At 44.6% G+C, this 20,638-nt stretch overlaps 1 protein-coding gene across 4 annotated transcripts in view; it reads left to right on the top strand.

The window, feature by feature from the left end:
* LOC114666379 (neuronal PAS domain-containing protein 3) overlaps nucleotides 1–20,638 on the top strand; it is a 764,183-nt gene that overhangs the window by 320,051 nt on the left and 423,494 nt on the right. For all 4 annotated transcript variants that reach the window (XM_028821218.2, XM_028821217.2, XM_051920026.1 and 1 more), the window contains one exon: nucleotides 18,877–19,121. In XM_028821218.2, coding sequence (XP_028677051.1) covers nucleotides 18,877–19,121 — 245 coding nt within the window. The remainder of the gene's footprint in view (nucleotides 1–18,876; nucleotides 19,122–20,638) is intronic.

Raw genomic sequence — 20,638 nt, 5'->3', positions numbered from 1 at the left:
AGTGACCTGGCTGATCACCAGATGTCCAGTGGTGGGCACCGGTCCAGAGGTTGGCCCTGCTACTCTGCACATCTTTTTCTTCAACTCTTTTGTCCACCATGTACCTTAGGGATGTGCGGCATCATGCTCCTCAGACAGGACTTTGAAAAGGTCCAGCAAGATTTAGAGGGGTGTGTGCTGGGTGCCCGCTCTCTCCCATCTGGGCATTTATTTAAGTGATACCTTCTGTTGTCAGTCATTGATTGACTTTCTGACCATTTGTTTATTTTGTCACTAGTCTCTCTAGTTCAGGGTCATTAAGTGTACTTTATAATGCACTTAGCTTGTAGATACAATTTCCACAACGGGCCAGCAGGGGGTGCGGCACAGTCGCTGGCCTTCATCATTTTCTGTTCATTTCCAGCACCTTTACAGGTGTGACTGGTGATGGACCCTTCAGGATTCAGTTCAGTTCTCTCTGGCGTGATGTTCTTCTCAAAATGCCCATATTTAGAACAGGGAATTAGAAATGGTAAAGGGGGCAGCTAAAATACTGGGATTGGGGGTATGAATAAAGGCCCAAATTACAGCAGACAACATGGGTGTTGGGGGGTTTATGACTTGACATGATATTTAGAGGGGCTTAGTCTGGCTACATGAACCCCCTGGAGGAGAGTCTGATTAAAGTTCTACGGCAACCCTTGGATTTATGACGTCTATTATTGTCATTTTGTGATGAGCGGTGCCCTGAGACATGATCCTGTGTGAATGCTGCCTGTCCCACGTGGGTGATGGTTCTAAATTCTTCATTCTTAAGGCTCCCTTGCCGACTGTAGAAATTTGGGAGACTTGGCGCTGTCAGCTGGAGTTTACCACTGAAGGTCAGGCGAAGGGTGGGGGGTGGGGCAGAGATCGAGTGTCACAAACTGGCGAATCAATATCTGCTGCAGTGCGGCGGCCTCTAATCAGCGGCCACTAATTATCAGCCACACCGCTCCTGCCGCTTTAATGCCTGGCTGTAAATCTGGGCACTCTGCTGTTTAATGTCATCCCTGCTCCTCGAGCATTCTGGGAGCTGTGGGGGGGGGGGGGGGTTTGGGGGAAACACGCCACTGTCCTCTGCATGACAACTGCAGGGTGTTATTCACATGTTTGTTACTTTTTATATTCTGTCACGCCAGGTAAGGCTCCCACTTATTGTAACCCCACATTGTTTAATAGTGAGTATGAAGAACGGGGTCACCGTGAACCCCCTCCTCGCCTTGGTCCCACCGGTTCTAGGCGCTCTCCGCTGGGGGTGTGTCCCAGAAGGAGGGCCATACATCAAACCCTCCCAGTCTCAGAAAGCTGTCACATCGATCAGGTGACAGTAGGTGGCGCTGCTGTTGCTGCTCCACTGCTCTTCTGTTTGCCACGTTTAGTTCTAAAGTGGCCTGAGCGGTGCTCACGGAGGTGGGTGCTATCTGCCCAAACGTCTTCACGCGTGTCTTACCTGCTTACCAAGAATACGTTTTATGCATTTATTTTTTTTTTTAATACCATGAACACATTTAGATTGAAAAGCTTAACATTTTGTGTCTTCATTTTACAATCACATTACAGACATCTCTGAACAACGAGAGCTTCACTCCACTGTCACACCTGCTCACTGTCTGCACCAGCCCTTCGGCATGCACCTGCTCCTCGCCGGGCTCGTGCACAAACCTTTCTGCTTTGTTTTTTTGTTTTCCCCCACTAATGTTGTGTTTATTTGTGCATTTTTTTGGCAGAACAAAATAACAAATGTGCTGCAGGATGAAATATGACTGACCTGTGATTTCTAATAATAGATAGGGAAGGCAATATATGATATATACTGTAGATATGATGGGCAGATAGGAAAATTACTGTATAGTAGATAGACTGGGAAACCACTCTATGATGAACAAATGACAGATTGACAAAGGAATACAAATAGGAAACACATATGATGGATACAGTGGTGTGAAAAACTATTTGCCCCCTTCCTGATTTCTTAATCTTTTGCATGTTTGTCACACAAAATGTTTCTGATCATCAAACACATTTAACCATTAGTCAAATATAACACAAGTAAACACAAAATGCAGTTTGTAAATGGTGGTTTTTATTATTTAGGGAGAAAAAAAAATCCAAACCTACATGGCCCTGTGTGAAAAAGTAATTGCCCCCTGAACCTAATAACTGGTTGGGCCACCCTTAGCAGCAATAACTGCAATCAAGCGTTTGCGATAACTTGCAATGAGTCTTTTACAGCGCTCTGGAGGAATTTTGGCCCACTCATCTTTGCAAAATTGTTGTAATTCAGCTTTATTTGAGGGTTTTCTAGCATGAACCGCCTTTTTAAGGTCATGCCATAGCATCTCAATTGGATTCAGGTCAGGACTTTGACTAGGCCACTCCAAAGTCTTCATTTTGTTTTTCTTCAGCCATTCAGAGGTGGATTTGCTGGTGTGTTTTGGGTCAGTGTCCTGTTGCAGCACCCAAGATCGCTTCAGCTTGAGTTGACAAACAGATGGCCGGACATTCTCCTTCAGGATTTTTTGGTAGACAGTAGAATTCATGGTTCCGTCTATCACAGCAAGCCTTCCAGGTCCTGAAGCAGCAAAACAACCCCAGACCATCACACTACCACCACCATATTTTACTGTTGGTATGATGTTCTTTTTCTGAAATGCTGTGTTCCTTTTACGCCAGATGTAACGGGACATTTGCCTTCCAAAAAGTTCAACTTTTGACTCATCAGTCCACAAGGTATTTTCCCAAAAGTCTTGGCAATCATTGAGATGTTTCTTAGGAAAATTGAGACGAGCCTTAATGTTCTTTTTGCTTAACAGTGGTTTGCGTCTTGGACATCTGCCATGCAGGCCGTTTTTGCCCAGTCTCTCTCTTATGGTGGAGTCGTGAACACTGACCTTAATTGAGGCAAGTGAGGCCTGCAGTTCTTTAGACGTTGTCCTGGGGTCTTTTGTGACCTCTCGGATGAGTCGTCTCTGCACTCTTGGGGTAATTTTGGTCGGCCGGCCACTCCTGGGAAGGTTCACCACTGTTCCATGTTTTTGCCATTTGTGGATAATGGCTCTCACTGTGGTTCGCTGGAGTCCCAAACCTTTAGAAATGGCTTTATAACCTTTACCAGACTGATAGATCTCAATTACTTCTGTTCTCATTTGTTCCTGAATTTCTTTGGATCTTGGCATGATGTCTAGCTTTTGAGGTGTTTTTGGTCTACTTCTCTGTGTCAGGCAGCTCCTATTTAAGTGATTTCTTGATTGAAACAGGTGTGGCAGTAATCAGGCCTGGGGGTGGCTACGGAAATTGAACTCAGGTGTGATACACCACAGTTAGGTTATTTTTTAACAAGGGGGCAATTACTTTTTCACACAGGGCCATGTAGGTTTGGATTTGTTTTCTCCCTAAATAATAAAAACCATCATTTAAAAACTGCATTTTGTGTTTACTTGTGTTATATTTGACTAATGGTTAAATGTGTTTGATGATCAGAAACATTTTGTGTGACAAACATGCAAAAGAATAAGAAATCAGGAAGGGGGCAAATAGTTTTTCACACCACTGTATGTAGGTACATACTGTACTTTGGGAGTCACTATATGACAGACAGACAGACTCAAAAAACAGTATAAGACGGACAGATAGGAAACACATTAGACAGCAGGAAGGCTGCTATATAATTGGAAGGTAGACAGATATATAAATGGGAAAGACATTATAATAATTCTTTGCATTTATATAGCGCTTTTCTCACTACTCAAAGCGCTCAGCAATTGCAGGTTAAGGGCCTTGCTCAAGGGCTCAACAGAGCAGAGTCCCTATTGGCATTTACGGGATTTGAATCGGCAACCTTCCGATTGCCAGTGTGGATACATAGATAGAAAGTACATTTTAGAAAGATAGATAGGGTAGACACTACATAATGGACAGAAAAACATGATATACGTGTACTGTATAGATATATATGCAGATACATAGGAAAGGCCTATATTATGGATAGACAAATAGAAAAGGCAGTTTTAGGTAGACAGGTTCTATAGCTCTCTGGGAGGCCAGGATAAAGAGAAGACGGAACAATTCCTGCCTTTGCCAGGGTGTTGGCAGAAGATGCCAATAATATGACGAGTGTGTTGGCATCCCAACTGGCATGAAGCAAGGATCTGTACACAGCAGAGAGTCCAATACGATGGAAGGACAGGGAGAGATAACTGGATGTGGATCCAGTCTCTCCCAATACATTAGATGGCAACATCCCTGGGCTTTGGTGTCCATATGGACACCAGCTGCGCATGCTGGAAATTGTGGCGCCATGGAGCAGCCCTGCTAGGTGCTGCGATTGTTGCCTGGCGGTGCTGTTGTGATCCATGATCCCTACTTTGTGAGGCTTGTGCCTGATCCAGAAGTGTTTTCTGTGGGCAATGCCCTGGCACCGAAAGTACTCTAGTGTAACAAAAGAAAACATGAGAGCTAGAACAGCCAGTATGTACTTCTTTTATGTGATTGTGGAAAAGAGAAAAAAGGTTGAAACAAAAAGTGCTGCAGATGTTATTCATCCTTTGGTGCCTCTCCTCTTAGTCTCGTCAGGGAGCTCCTTGCTGTCTGGTGTCAGGTGTCGTAAATTAATGGCAGCTTACAACATGATGGTCTTTTAAATAGCCCTCAGGGTGGAAGAGGTAGGACCACTGGGGCCAAGCTGGAAGTGGCGTTAGTGGGTTTCATCCTGTTGGCTGTGGGTGAAGGAGAGGAGGCCGTTAGTGATTGTGTTTCTCAAGATGCCAGTCTGTACATTCTTACCTTGGTAATGTCGCTAAGATGCCTTGGATTTGTGCATGAGAGATGATAGATTGGAAAATATTTGTATAATAGGATATATAAATTTGAAAGATATCTATGATTCTTTTCTGTTGTTTGTGTTGGAATTTTGCCCGTTGTCAAATTCTTTTTGCTGCTCAGTACCACTTTGGTCCCTAAATGTACTTTGGCCAGGCTCCTTGTCTTCTATCTTGCCACGTTGGGTGTGAGCTCAGGTCTTTTTTTTTTTTTGCGTACTCCTTGGTCACATCCTTTACACTCTTTGTGTCCACATCAGATTATCTATTATAAAACAGATTAAACTATTCCTTCTCTCTGTATGGTGCCCTCTTGAGGTCCTACTTTGAAACTGCACATACAATTCTGTACCTCCTCGTTGTTGTCCTTCATACATTTTACCCTTGGCATATCAGGACAGACTTTGTCCTAAAAAAAAAAAAAAAAACAACTCCTTGTTTTTTTGTTTTTTTTTTATAAATATTCCATGAAAAATTCAAGTTCATTTTTCATCTGTGGCTCTCTCGGGCTGAAGCTTTAAAGAAAACATGCCAACGTGTTTATCTCGATAACATGGGACTCTTTTGAAAGTAACACCAAGGCCTTCATTTATTCTTGACGTATTTTAACGCACATACAAGACAATATGAAAACCTGTAAGGTGGCCAGGCGTTGCCACTTAATTCCTTGTGTTAAAGTGACAGATCGTCCCCTCGCTCCTTCACAAACACTACCTGTTAGGACAATGCACCTCGGCAGAGGATATGAGAAATGGAATTATGTTACCAAGGAGATAGCATTTACTATAATGAAGAGTAGATCCCAGCAAATGGCTTCTTTTAGTGCGGCTTGCGGCCGAGCCACAAAAGCAATTGATTGGTCTTGGCATTTAGGCTTCTATCAGCTGTGTCATCCGTAGCTTCAGGAGAGAAGACGCTAATCTAAAGTGACATTTCTCTTCTGCCCCGATGAAAGCAATTACTGCATTCCTAAATGATCATTTGCACAAGTTTCAGCCGCTTTAATTGATCTGTGGTCTCTCTTTTTTTTTTTTTTTTTTTTGGGTGTTCAGTTGTGAACTTATTAGCCAGTTTGGGGGTTAAAAATCAATAAGGGTGTCCTTAGGTCAGTCCACATCTTTGAAAATGTATGACTGTAGGCTGAGCAGGTGTCATTGTGGACTGCAGGACAAGTAAGGGCTACCATGTACGGTGGGAAGAGCAGGCCAGTGGGGCCATCAGTCACCATTGACTGAACAGGAGTCACCATGAAATAATAATTCTTTGCATTTATATAGCGCTTTTCTCACTACTCAAAGTGCTCAGCAATTGCAGGTTAAGGCCTTGCTCAGGGGCCCAACACAGCAGAGTCCCTATTGGCATTTACGGGATTTGAACCGGCAACCTTCCGATTGCTAGTGTGGATCCCTAGCCTCAGAGCCACCACTCCGAAATGTAGGCTGAGCAGTGGTCATCAAAATGTTTGGGCCAAACTGGAGTCGGTGTGAAGTGAAGTCCAGTCTGAGAGCAGTGGGAACCAAAGGCTGAGTAGATTCTGTCATGTACTGTGAGTGGAAAAGTGCTCATCGTAAAATGTACCGTCGAACAGGAGTCTCCATGAAATGTAGGCTGACCTGGGGTCATTGAACTGAAGTCCAAATAGGTGCTACCATGTAACGTGGGCTGGACAGGGCCTTCATAAAGTGTAGGCTTGAAATGCATGCTGAGCAAAGGTCATCAAAGTGTAGAGTAACCTGCAGTCATTTTAAACTGAAGTGCAGTCTGGGGTTAGTGTGAACTGAAAGCTACGTAGATGCTACCATATACTTCGGAAAGAGCAGGAGTCACCATGAACTGAAGGTTAATCAGGGTCACCATGACATGTGGGCAGAACAGGGGTCGCTGTAATGTGTAGACCAAAGTGGAGCCAGTGTGAACTGAAGAGTAAATAGGTGGGCTAAGCAGGGGTCATCATAAAGTGTAGACCAATCAGGGGCTACCCTGAATTGTAGGCCAGACAAGGGTCAGTGTGTATTACTGGTTGAGCTGTGGTCACCAAGTACTGTAGGCTGTGCCTGGGTAAAGTGTAGGTCATTTTTAAATGTTGTCCAAACAAGAGGTCACCATAAACTGTAGGCCAAGCAAAGATCATCATAAAGTATAAGCAGCTACGCTGGGGTCACCATACAATGAGTAGGGAACAAGAGTTGCCATGAACTGAGGACCAAACTGGCAGTCACTGTGTACTGCAGGCCGATTGGAGTCAGTGTGCATTGTCACCATAAACAACACGCTGAGCAATGACCTTCATAAACTGAGCTGTAGGCAAGGTAGGGGCTTCCGTGTGCTGTAGGTTGAGCGGGGGTCACCGTGAACTGAAGGTCATGCAGGGTCTACCATGTACTGTAGGTTGAGTAAGGGTCATTGTAATGTTTAGGCCAACCAGGGGTCAACATGAATAGAAAGCCAAGCTGTGCCTCACCGTTAACAGTAGACTGAACAGACAACCCAGTGTACTGAAGGCCTAACGGAGTTCGTCATGGACTGTAGACCAAACAGCGGTCACCATGAGCTCTAGACCTTGTAGAGGTCATGCTGGTCTGTAGGCTGAGCAGGGCTCACTATGAACTGTGTAGGCCAAGAAGTGGTCTTCATGTTCTGTGAGCTGGTGTCCCACTTAAGTGAATGACAAGCTGGGGTCACCATGAACTGTACCCTCAACAGTAGTCACCATTAGCTGTAGGGCAAGCAGGGGTCACTTTGTGCTATAAACTGAGAAGTGGTCACTCAAACCTGATGGCTGAGCAGGGGTCATGTTGAAGTTTAAGCCAAGTAGTGGTCACCAAATACTTCATGCTGAGCTGCAGTGAACTGAAGGCCAAGAAGGGACCACTGTGAACTGTCACTTGGTTATGAGGACCAATTAATTGTCACCACTTACTGTATGTTGAATTGGTCTTCCTGTGTCCAGGGTCACCATGAACAGCAGGCTGATCATTGGTCCCCATATACTGCATGTTGAGCTTGTGTCACAGTGAACTGAAGGCCAAGCAGGGGTCACCATGTAAGCAAGTGCCGAGGTCTTCGTTTCACCTTAAAGCATAGACGGCACAGCAGCATGCAAACAGAGCACCTCTCACTGCAAATATGGAAACGTCAAGCGAACTGGGAATAAAAGCTGGAGACACCAGTGTGAGGTCACTTACTGTCGATGTGCTTGTCTTGATTTGATCTTCACTGGGACATGGTGCAGGTCATCCACAGCAAGGTCATTCTACTTGTATCTTGGATATGGAAACAGAAAGCACAGCCACAGGTTCCTTTCGTGGGGTCTAGTCTGTTGTGTTGACAGAGAAGCCGGGGGGGTCCAGGAAATATTTGCAGATTTCTTTGTTGATAAGGTCTCTTTATTAATTTCTATCAGAACAGATTATGCACACTAGTGTGCTTCTGAGAAGTGATATTTTTTTGGCACCATTTTCATAATGTTTACTGTCGGCTTTCAAAGAAAGAACATCGCGTTAAAGCGAAAATAACGCGCAATACATCTGAGAACTGAGAATGCAGACAACAGAGGCAGTGACCACATGTGCATGTTACCAGTGGAGAAGGCGTTAAATCAAAAGGAGAAACGACAAGCCAGCGTAAGTGAGCACAAAGAGATCAGATGCAATCGGGCCTTAATGTGCCTGCGCTAAACTAAAGGGAGCAGTGAAATTGTTTGAAGGCTTTAGTTTTCATAGCTAGTTACGAACAGTGAGAAGAACAAAGTCCCCAGGATTATTGTCAGGTCAGGTCAGATGGGGAGCAGGCACTGGTACACCACATGACGAAACAGCTCAGGATCCTGGTTGGTAGCCCCCTAGGCAGACACGTGGTTCAGTTGCACCCTCTGGAAATGACCCTCTATCTGCCACAGCTGGGTATTACGTAGGCATCCCTTTGGCCTGGTCCAGCCACTCGGGTCCTCAACAATGAGGATACCATCAGCACGGCCTTATTTAATCCGGAGTTAATTGGACTGACCCCCAGTTTGACCCGCAGACCCAAGGAATTTGACCAATCGCGATACACAATACTCTAAAGAACCTCTGAAATCAGTAGAAAGCAAATGATGATTTAATAGCGCCCTTTGTGATCACGTGACATAACCTGAAGAAAGCCAAACTAAAACCGGCCAAATACAACAAACAGCAGCGTGGTGTGTGAGAGGAGGCGAGGCTGCTGCTCTGTGTGTGGTGTGCTTGTGTTTCTGTGTGGTAATCAACGGGCCTGAATTTGCTGTCAAAAGAATGAGTGAGCAGAAAAGTGCATATGCTGTGGATTGGATCAGTCCTGTGCCAAGTGAGTATTGTTCTTCAGAATTGATATTTATCAATACACAAGTAGCTACTGTATATACAGACCCCATCACTTTTTACACAGGTTATGTCGTAGCCTTGTGCTAATCATTTGCAAATAATTTTTTCCCCTCATCAAACAACACCAAATACCCCAGAAGGACAAATCGACAACAGGATTTTAGAAAGGGCAGCACGGTGGCGCAGTGGGTAGCGGTGCTGCCTCGCAGTTGGGAGACCTAGGGACCTGGGTTCACTTCCTGGGTCCTCCCTGCGTGGAGTTTGCATGTTCTCCCCGTGTCTGCGTGGGTTTCCTCCGGGCGCTCCGGTTTCCTCCCACAGTCCAAAGACATGCAGGTTAGGTGGATTGGAGATTCTAAATTGGCCCTAGTGTGTGCTTGGTGTGTGGGTGTGTTTGTGTGTGTCCTGCGGTGGGTTGGCACCCTGCCCGGGATTGGTTCCTGCCTTGTGCCCTGTGTTGGTGGGATTGGCTCCAGCAGACCCCCGTGACCCTGTGTTCGGATTCAGCGGGTTGGAAAATGGATGGATGGATGATTTTAGAAATAAAAATATGAAATCTCACATTGACATAAGTATTCAGACCCTTCACTCAGTACTTCGTTGATTACTTGAGTGTGCGTAAGCACAATTTAATAACTGTTAAACCCCGGCTGGTCACACCAAAAGGGCAGCAAAGAATCTTTTTAAGTTAAGAAAAATTATTTTAACTACAATGCTTTTGTTACAAAAAAATAAGCCCTAAGGAGCACAATGCAAAAGGCCATCCCAAAAGTGAACAAAATCCCAATCTGAAATCCAGGTGGTGAAGTTGCAAAAATAGAGGACAGGTTCACAAAAGCATAGAAACTCACCAGCTTCACGAACACATTCACAATGAACCGCAAGGGACCGAGGCCAGTCTCTTTGGCAGTTATGGGCAAGTGGCCCCTCCTCAAAACTCGTAGCACATAATAAAAGATGCTTAAACATAAACTAAATAAACAATGAATAAAATAGACATAAAATGGCATTTGAACCCCAGCCAAGGGAGGAGCCCTGACTGAAATACAACAACAGGCGTCACACACCTGGAGTTGGAAATTTCCTGCCATTCTTCTCCTGCACAGACTCTCAAAACTCTTACCAGTTTAGATGGACACCATCCATCAGGTCTTTCCAGAGTTGTTCGATTGTGTTCAAGTCTGGTTCCTGGCTCGGCCATTCAAGGACATAACCCAGAGATGTCCCTGAGCCACTCCTGTGTTGTCTTTGCTTTGTCCTGTTGGAAGGTGAACCTTCGGCCCAGTCTGATGTGCAGAGCCCTCTGAGCAGGTGTCCATTAAGAGCATTTCTGTACTTTGCTCTGTTCAGCGTTTTCTCGACCCAGACTTGTCTTCTAGTCTCTGATGTTGCTGTCCCCACCAGGCCTCATTGTTGGCATGGTATTGTAAAGTTGGGGAGCGGTGCCTGGTTTCTTCCAAACCTGACAATGAGAAGTGTAGCAACACAGTTCAGTCTTGGTTTCATCAGACCGGACAGTCTTGTTTCTCACAGTCTGATCTGAGTGTCCTTTAGGTGCCTTTTTCACAAACTCCAAGTGGGCCTTCATGTATCATCTGGCCACTCTGCTGTAAAACTGGATTAGTGGAGTGTTGCAGTCGTGCTTGACCTTCTAAAAGATTCTCCATAGAGGTTCTCTGGAGCTCAGCCAGAATGATTTTTGAGAGGTGTTTGGTCACCTCTATTACTATGGCCCTTCTCTCACTGTTGCTCAGTTTGTAGAGCTGTGGTTGTGCCAGACTTCTTCCATTTAAGAATTATGGAGGCCACTGTGCTCTTGGGATCCTTCAGTGCTGCAGCCTTCCACAGATCTGTGCCTCAACATCATCTTGTCTTTAAGCTCTGCAGGCAGTTCCTTCAACCTCATGGCTTGGGTTTTGGTCAGCTGTGAGACCTTCTGTAGTCATGTGTGTGCCTTTCCTAATCAAATGTAATCAGTTAAATTGACCACAGGTGGACCTCAAACAATGTGTAGAAACATCTCTGTGATGGTCAATGGAAAGGGATGATCTTGAGCTAAAGCAAAGGGTCTAAATGCTTGTGTCAATGTCATGCTTCAATTTTTTTTATTCTGTATTTATAAATAACTAGCTCCACCCACATAGCAGTGAAGCAGGACAAAGTTTAAAAACCATAAAAAATAAAATGTAATTCTGGCCATACAGAAGGTGGATACACTCCAGCGTCAAATGTTGGCACTGTATCTGATCGTGTTCAACTCTGACGGGAGAGCATCCCCTGTGTGGAGAGAAAAGCACGTGGCCGTAATATCTCTCCCAATCAGCAGCTACCCTCTGAAACACATGGAGCTCTGATCTCTCTCTCAAAAATGTCAAACGTTACTCCTTAACAATCTCTAGATTATAATGTCTGTTGAACACACAGGTACGGCTAGCTAAGCGGAGGCAAGGTGCGCTCCAACATGTGGTGAGAGGTAGTGCGACTCGAACAGAGGCTGGCGCGTGAGTGAGGAGGGTCCTGCCCGGCTCCCTACTCCTGAGATCCTACCTCCCCCTCCCCTCGGCCCGCAGCCTGTTTCTTGGATTCGAGCGAATAAATCAGTGCTGCAATCGAATTCTGATACTTAGCATGATGAGAGAAGTCGCAAAATCAACCGGAATGTTCAAGCAAGTTATAGGGAATAATCCTGATTTAGGTCCATTAAGTAGTTCTGTTGTTCGCTAGCTAAGCGGAGGTAAGAAACGCCCCAAGGCTGGCGCATGAGTGAGGAGGACACCACCCCCCTCCCCTCGGCCCACTGCGTGTCTCTCAGATTCACGCAAATAAATCGGTACTGCAAGCGAACTATGATACATAGCGCAATGAGAGAAGTCGCAAAATCATCTGCAATGTTCAAGGAAATTATCGAAAAAAACCCAATCTAAATCTGTTAAGTGGCTCTCTCGTGAAAAGCAGACAAACAAACGTTGAATTTTATATATAAAGTATTGTGCAAAAGTTTTAGGCAGGTGTGAAAAAATGCTGTAAACAAAGAATGCTTTCAGAAATATAAATACTGATTGTTTATTGTTATCAATTTACAAAATGCAAAGTGAGCGAACAAAAGACAAATCTAAATCAAATCAATATTTGGTGTTCCTACCTTTTGCCTTCAAACCAGCATCAATTCTTACAGGTCCACTTGCACAAAGTCAGGGATTTTGTAGGATTCTAGTCAGGTGTCTGATCAACCAATTCCACCAAACAGGTGCTAATGATCATCAATGTCACACGTAGGTTGAAACACAGTCATGAACTGAAACAGAAACAGCTTCAAACTGGGTGAGGAACAGCCAAACTCTGCTACCAAGGTGAGGTTGTGAAGACAGTTTCATGTCATGGCGAGATTGAGCACAGCAACAAGACACAAGGTAGTTCTACTGCATCAGCAAGGTCTCTCCCAGACAAAGATGTCAAAGCAGACTGGGGTTTCAAGATGTGCTGTTCAAGCTCTTTTGAAGAAGCACAAAGAAACAGGCAACGTTGAGGATCGTAGACGCAGTGGTCGGCCAAGGAAACTTAGTGCAACAGATGAAAGACACATCGAGCTTATTACCCTTCGAAATCAGAAGATGTCCAGCAGTGTCATCAGCTCAGAACTGGCAGACACCAGTGGGACCCAGGTACACCCATCTACTGTCCGGAGAAGTCTGGCCAGAAGTGGTCTTCATGGAAGAGTTGCAGCCAAAAAGCCATACCTCTCACGTGGAAACAAGGCCAAGCGACTCAAGTATGCACGAAAACATAGGAACTGGGGTGCAGAAAAATGGCAGCAGGTGCTCTGGACTGATGAGTCAAAATTTGAAATATTTGGCTGTAGCAGAAGGCAGTTTGTTCATCGAAGGGCTGGAGAGCAGTACAATAATGAGTGCCTGCAGGCAACAGTGAAGCATGGTGGAGGTTCCTTGAACATTTGGGGCTGCATTTCTGCAAATGGAGTTGGAGATTTGGTCAGGATTAATGGTTTTGTCAATGCCGTGAAATACAGGCAGATACTTATCCATCATGCAGTACCATCAGGGAGGCTATGATTGGCCCCAAATTTATTCTGCAGCAGGACAACGACTCCAAATATACAGCCAAAGTCATTAAGAACTATCTTCAGCGTAAAGAACAACAAGAAGTCCTGGAAGTGATGGTATGGCCCCCACAGAGCCCTGATCTCAACACTATCGAGTGTGTCTGGGATTACATGAAGAGACAGAAGGATGTGAGGAAGCCTACATCCACAGAAGATCTGGGGTTAGTTCTCCAAGATGTTTGGAACAACCTACCAGCCGAGTTCCTTCAAAAACTGTGTGCAAGTGTACCTAGAAGAACTGATGCTGTTTAGAAGGCAAAGGGTGGTCACACCAAATATTGATTTGATTTCGATTTCTCTTTTGTTCATTCACTGCATGTTGTTGATTGATGAAAATAAATGATTAACACGTCCATTTATGAAAGCATTCTTTGTTTACAGTACTGTATATATATATATATATATGTGTGTGTGTATATATATATATATATATATATATATATATATATATAGAGAGAGAGAGATTTAAATCACTTTGCAGAGATCAGATTTCACTTTAATATTAAAGAGTCAAAAAAGCCAAGTGAAATCCACAGTGATTCCCTGATGTACAACAAGGGGGGTGTAATGCTCTTTATAGGCCCTGCCCACCTGTTCCCTTTAGTTCCACTGGATAAGCTGCAGTTTACTGTTTCAAAGGCCCCCCAGGCTCACGGCTATGTGAGGATGTGGAACCCGGAGTGATTTCCTGCCGGGGACATTTGGGGGCTTGTCCTGGAAGGGTGAGGTTGATTGAGTCTGTCCCTGTGTAATTAAATCCCCCTGCAGTTGCGATTTAGAAGTCAGAAACCAATTTGTTCAGTTTAGCTCAACTCTACAGGCTGATACCAACTAACTCGGAGGGTCCGGAGTTATGGCCATCCTCTCCGTGTGAGGGCATGAAATGGAGAGGACTGAGACCTTGTCGGTGACATTGACCAAATACTGTTTAACAAATGCCAACCCCATTACCCTGGAATTTTTACTGTCCTCCTTTTCATTACCACCATTACTTTGTATTTTTTTTTAATTGCAGTATTAACTCCAATAACACCGAGGTGCCATTTGTGCACTCATTCAGCATACAAAAGCCATCAAGACATTGGATTCTGCCGTCCCCTATCCTGATAGCTGAAATTCTCCATCGCGTCACATGTTTGCTTCCTACGACAGCTGATACATGTGACTCAAGTATGAAGGTCACGCCATGCTGGCATGCCAAGCACCACTTGGCACCCGAACATCATGCTCACCAAGTTTGTGGACCGAATGAAATCTTGCTGCTGTGCTGCTATTTGCCTCCAAACAGCCATTCCAGCGTCTTTTATGGATTGTGTGAGCAGCGGACCGTCAGACGGTGCATTTGTACCGATGCCGAGATGATCTACAGTAGCAATCTGCAACTTGGCGCATTGTGCATCTGTATTTGAGACTGAAATGATCCAATTACGCTCGTGATGCTTGCAAAAACTCCCATAAATTGATTATGACAAGCAGGGTGGCGTTATGGTGGGGCCTATAGATCTGTGTGGTGCAGCGCCTGGCACAAAGTGCTGGCTGTTTTTTCTTATATACAGGCACATAAAAGATGCTCTTTATTTTATCAGGTTGAGTCAAGTCAAGTTTATTGCCATGTGTACAGAAGATGATGAGATCCGTAACTTGCTTGAAAACAGGACACTTTACAAAGTGGCAGAGTGGTGGCTCTGAGGCTAGGGATCTGCACTGGCGATCGGAAGGTTGCCAGTTCGAATCCCGCAAATGCCAAAAGGGACTCTGCTCTTTTGGGCCCTTGAGCAAGGCCCTTAACCTGCAATTGCTGAGCGCTTTGAGTAGTGAGATATAAAAATATATAAATGCAAAGATTTATTATTAAAAGAATTATTAAAGCAAACAAGAGATATAAAGGTGTGCTAGATGTCCATGCAGAATGCAAGGCTCATAATGACAGGTGCCAAAATTGGTCACCGGCCAGGCTGGCAGCAAATCTGAGAAACTCCAGGTCAGCTTATGCAGAGGCAGAGAAGGCTGCTGTGTAAAGTCAGGGCCCCAAGTTTGAGACCCCCAAAGAGGATGAGTGATGACCAGTGGTGCTGGGACTTGGACCCACTCAGGGGAGGAGCAGCGTGTAATGGGAGGGGCAAGCTCAAGCTGAGGACGGCCCCTTTTAGTTCAGCTTGATAAGCTGCGGCTTACTGACTTGCAGGCTCCAGGTTCAAAGCCAGCCTTTCTGTTTGAGGACATAGTGAGAAGGCAAGCAACATGAACCCTTTTATAGCTTACTAAAAAGATTACAATATGCCAGCTTTCGAGGCAACTCAGACCCCTTCTTCAGGCAAGATGTAATACAGAAACTGGAGTTCCCTGTGCTATTATAGACATTGGGACAAATAACAACATTAGAAAACCTTTAAGTGAGACATCTTAAATGTAAAAAATGAGTAGACCTCTTCAGGCTAAGATTCATTTAGCAAGAGAGGAGATCAATGTCTAGTCAAGATTTGTGGATAAGAGAGCTGTCCAACAAAGTCTTTAGAAGTTTCTGAGGAGTTTTTCAATACAATGTGGGTCTGTAGACAGGTTGGCTGTTTGAGGACATGAAATGAAGGTGGCTGTCTCGAGTGACTTCTCACTAGACTCTGTCTTGGGTATGAGCCCCTAGCTCATTTGTCTGTTCTTTTTTTAGATTCTTTTCTTCGTCTCTTAAATATTATTTTGTAAATTCTGTTTCATTTTTTTTCCCCTTCTGTTTATATATTGCTAGCAGAAGCACTCAGCATTGCCCGAGTAACTAATTTTAAAGCAGAACTATCTAACTTCTATTTGGCAGCAGAAGACACTTTTCCAAATCCATTCATTTTCTTAGGAGGCATAGTGTTGACAAAAAACATGAGTGAATGCTGATTAAATTCAAAAAAGAAATATTTGTCTCACAGACAACAATTATGTGCTGTAAGAGAATAGACAAGACAAGCGTAAAGGTTTGAGGCACCCAAAGGCAAATTGAAATAAAAATACACGTGTTAAACAGCATTGAGAAGAGAAAAAAAAAAAAAGTCTTTTCAGACCCAAGTCTATGGATTGGCTGCCCAGAGACGTTAGGACTTCCGGCAGGGAGAGGCAGGTCCAAGCAGAGGGATACCAGAAGTGACATCAGTGGTGTTAGTGCTGTCAGTCTTCCGGTCTGCATTTGGAGGATGAGAAGAGGCATTTATTACACATCGCCAACCCCTGGAGTGGTGGGTTATTATCCCCTGTGGGCAGCTGCCTCGCAGTAAAGAGACTGGGGTTCATGTCCGGTGTCCTCCCTGCGTGGACTTTGCATGTTCTCCCACGTCTGTGTGGATTACCTCTCACTGTCCAAAAACATGCTGCTTAGGTGAATTGGCGACACTACATTGGTGTGTGTGAATGTTTGTTCACCCAGCAATGGACTGGCGCTCTCTCCAGGGGTTTGGTCGTGCCTTGCGCCCTATGCCAGGTGGAATAAGCTTCCTCCCTGGTCTTGATTATGTGGGTTAGAAAACGACATGACAATGATCACGTGTAACAAATCACTTTGCGTGAATACAGGACATTGACTTTTCCAGGAATTAGAGCTTTGAGATTTTTTGATTTATTAATTTAAATTTAGGGGTCAACATTCTTAAAGCGCAAAGAACTTAAAACTTAATATAATGAAACTCACACCTCCCAACACCAAGGTACCCCCAGGGACAAAATTTTGCCCTCCAAAGTTGTCTGTTGTCTCTTTCTGACAAAAATGGAATATGTGTACAAAGTTTTGTTTAGACTGGGCCAAGGGTGTGGAATTGTGTTGAGTCGGTGCTCACATTTTGATTTCGGCATCAATACCAGCTTTTGGACCTCAGAACAGTTGTGAGACAAATAAGAGATAACACCAAACCCATGTCTTCTCCTCCCCAAGGGGCACGGTGCCATCGCGTCGCACTACACACCTCTTCCTAGTTGCTAACCAGAACGTCCCAATCACATTGAAGCAATAAGGGGAAAGGGGGTTTGTCTGTAAAGTCCAGAGGTTTTGTTTGTGTAGTCTACATGCAAAAAAGACCGTTTTTCCCTCAGGGTATTAATACAGTGTACCAAAATAAAAAAGTGACGTTTTCAACAAAAAGTGACGTTTTCTTGAGTAAAGTTGACATTTTTTACTGGAAAAGAAAATCCCTAAATGCTGGCACCATATCCAGTACTGGCATACAACGCAAGCCTAGTGTGTAAATGTGTGACGAATTAACACACATTTTATACTTTTTGTGTAAGATTATTGTTATTATACAAGTATTTATTTATTGCCTTTTATTAAACAATTAGCCATCCCCAGTGGCTCCGCTCACATAGTAGTGAAACAGGACAGTGAGGAGGGCTCAACTCCTGACAGCCCTGCCCGGCTCCCCTCTCCTGACGTCATGCTTCCCCCTCCCCTCAGCCCACAGCCTCTGTCTCGGATTAGCGTGAATATATCGCTCCAGCAAGCGAACTAGGATTCTTGCCGCGATGAGAGAAGTCGCAAAATCAACCGGAATGTTCAAGCAAAAAAAACATTCTAAATCTGTGAAGTAGTTCTCACGTGAAAAGCATGCACTCAGACAGACATTGGATTTTATTTTTATATAATATATATATATAATAAAATATGGATTATTGTGGCACGTGGCTGGCGGTGGTACGCCTCCTCCAGACCACGAGGGGGCAACCACCCCGGTTGCAATAGGGAACACAGGTACAGACCTTTGAAGCTCGACCCTGTAGGGGCCCGTGGTCACCGCCAGGGGGTACCCCAATGCCTGGAGAGCCCTGGACCTCAGCACTTCCGCGACACCAGGAAGTGCTGGGAGGAAGAGGAGCAGGGAGGGATACAGCCGGCACTTCCGCCACACTGGGGCGTGTCGGTGGAAGATTGCTGGAGTACACCTGAAGCCTCCCTTCATTCGGGGCTGGAGTCGGGTGGAAGAGGACGAGGTCTGGGAGAGGAAAGAGGCGGCCTGAAGAGACAAAAGGCATTGTGGGTTGGCCTGGACTGTTAGGATGATTGGTGCTGCGGCACTGGGTTTGTGCACTGTAGTAATTATAAATAAACGTGTGTTGGACTTTTAAACAATGTCTGTCTGTCTATGTCCGGGCTATTTCCCACAACATATATATATATATATATATATATATATATATATATATATATATATATATATATATATATATATATATAATAGAGAGAGAGAGAGAGATAATGTTATTATTACTAATGATTATAATTTTGTGTTTTTGATTTACTAGCTCTGTATATTGCCCCTTTTTTGTTGGGCCTGTGCAGGCCAAAAGCCTTTCTCTAGATTTCAGGGGTAAGGCGGATTTTGGTTGGCAGGCCTTACTGGAGCCTAGAGGCCTATGTCTGGAGTTTTGAGAACTGGACATGTGCTAATGGCATAAAAGACTGTCATTTAAGAGAATGAAATTGAGGCAGGCTCTCCCTTTCTGTTGTCATGTAATCCACTAAGGTATAAGATATTGTTAATATGACAGTCTTAATTTTTCAGAATTAGTGACAATACCATTTTCTCTTCTTCCTTTTACCCCCCCAAAGGCTACAAGCGTTGAGGAAGGAAAAGTCCCGAGATGCGGCTCGTTCTCGGAGGGGCAAAGAGAATTTTGAATTCTATGAGCTGGCCAAACTGCTGCCACTCCCGGGTGCCATCACCAGCCAGCTTGACAAAGCCTCCATTATCCGCCTCACCATCAGCTATCTAAAAATGCGAGACTTTGCAAATCAAGGTGATCCTCCCTGGAACATCAGGATAGAAGGGCCACCTCCAAACACTTCTGTGAAAGGTAAGGCCTCCGTGGGTTGTCTTAATGTACAGTGCCTCGTGAAATCGTGTGTGTGTTGTATAAAGCAGCGTCCCTATACTGAGATGTCACAGATTTGGATTTTGTGTTAAGATTTATGACAGCAGTACAGTTTACCCAATAAGAGTCAGCAGTGTCAAGAAAGAGTAACAGATCAGTGCTGGGACAGAATGGCAGCTTGGGGGTTACATGTATGTAAATGTAATGTTAATGAACACAGGTAACCTTGAAGAAACATTGCAGCTGAGCAGCGCCTGTCATTGGGAGTATCAGGGCGCATATTGTCACGGTAAGAGATCCAAACCAGTCGACTCTTATTTGGGATCAATGAGTCATTCATTTTTTTTTCCACACATAAATGCAGTGTAGCACTTGGCACAAATGCTTTGTGCTGTAATTGACTGTACGCTTCAACAAATACAGAATGTGTCACCAGAACAGTACATCAAATGGCAAGGATGAGGCCGAGAGGTGTGTGGGGGGGGGGGTCTCAGATAAATCCGATTAAAATCCAGCCGGAGTAGCTGGTTGTGTTTGCATTGACCTTTGAGTAGAGTGAGCTCCTGAAGTTAAGGGATGCTCTGACTGTGGGCCACACATGGAGGGGACTGTGACCCTCGAGGCCTTGTCATCACCTGACATCCCTCAGGTGCATTGTTTGAACAGGGAGCTGGATGGAGCTGTGGAGGCAGTCATTATTCTGAAGGGGTTCTTGCACGCTTCTGGGTGTCCGAGTCAACTGTGGTGGGAATGGGGGCAAATCTGTACAGGGTGCAACCACAGTAGTCCTGAGCAATCTGGAATCATAAGGAAAGTCAGCATGAGAGCAGCCCTCTGAGTGCAACATATCTCATCAGGTCCTTGGTCCTGCCATTTATGAAGGTCCTCAAAGTATTACAAGTGTGCAGAGTCCAGTGCTAGTCATCATACAACACATCACCACTCTGCAGAGCCATAATTGGTGATAGGTATGAAAGGTGCTATATAACAGAGGGATAGATGTGAAAAACAAACGCGTTCTTTTTTACCAGTAACGACACACTGCACGATAACGTGCAGTGAATCCACTTGACTTGCGCATTCCTAGTTTTCCTCCTCTTTTTCTTTACGTTTATCATTCGTTTGCTCAGAGGTTGATGCGCTTGCTGCTTCCTGAGCAGATCTTCTTATCTCCATCCTAGCGGCCCGCTGCTTCTCTTCTTCCATCGGCATCTTTTCACGTCAGAACTGATTAAGTCAGTGTTTGTATTGCAATTACTTAGTACGTTTTCTTTAATTTTTCACTTAAGCCGGCACTTAAGTCTTCAATCTGCCTCAAGAATGATTTTAAGATATGAAGAGGTAGGGGAAGTGACGGTGAAGGTGGTAGGGAATGAGAACGGCGCCCATACACACGTGCTGCATGGCTGCCCTGCTGAGAGTTGATTCTACAATCAAATGAAATAAAAATAAAAAGAGGAATAACCTTGGAGGTCAATCATCTCCCTGAAAGTGGACAG

Source organism: Erpetoichthys calabaricus, chromosome 16 (genome assembly GCF_900747795.2).
Source record: "Erpetoichthys calabaricus chromosome 16, fErpCal1.3, whole genome shotgun sequence".
NCBI classification, from domain to species: domain Eukaryota; kingdom Metazoa; phylum Chordata; class Cladistia; order Polypteriformes; family Polypteridae; genus Erpetoichthys; species Erpetoichthys calabaricus.
Note: the sequence above shows the minus strand (reverse complement) of the source record. Positions and strands in the feature narration are given on the sequence as shown.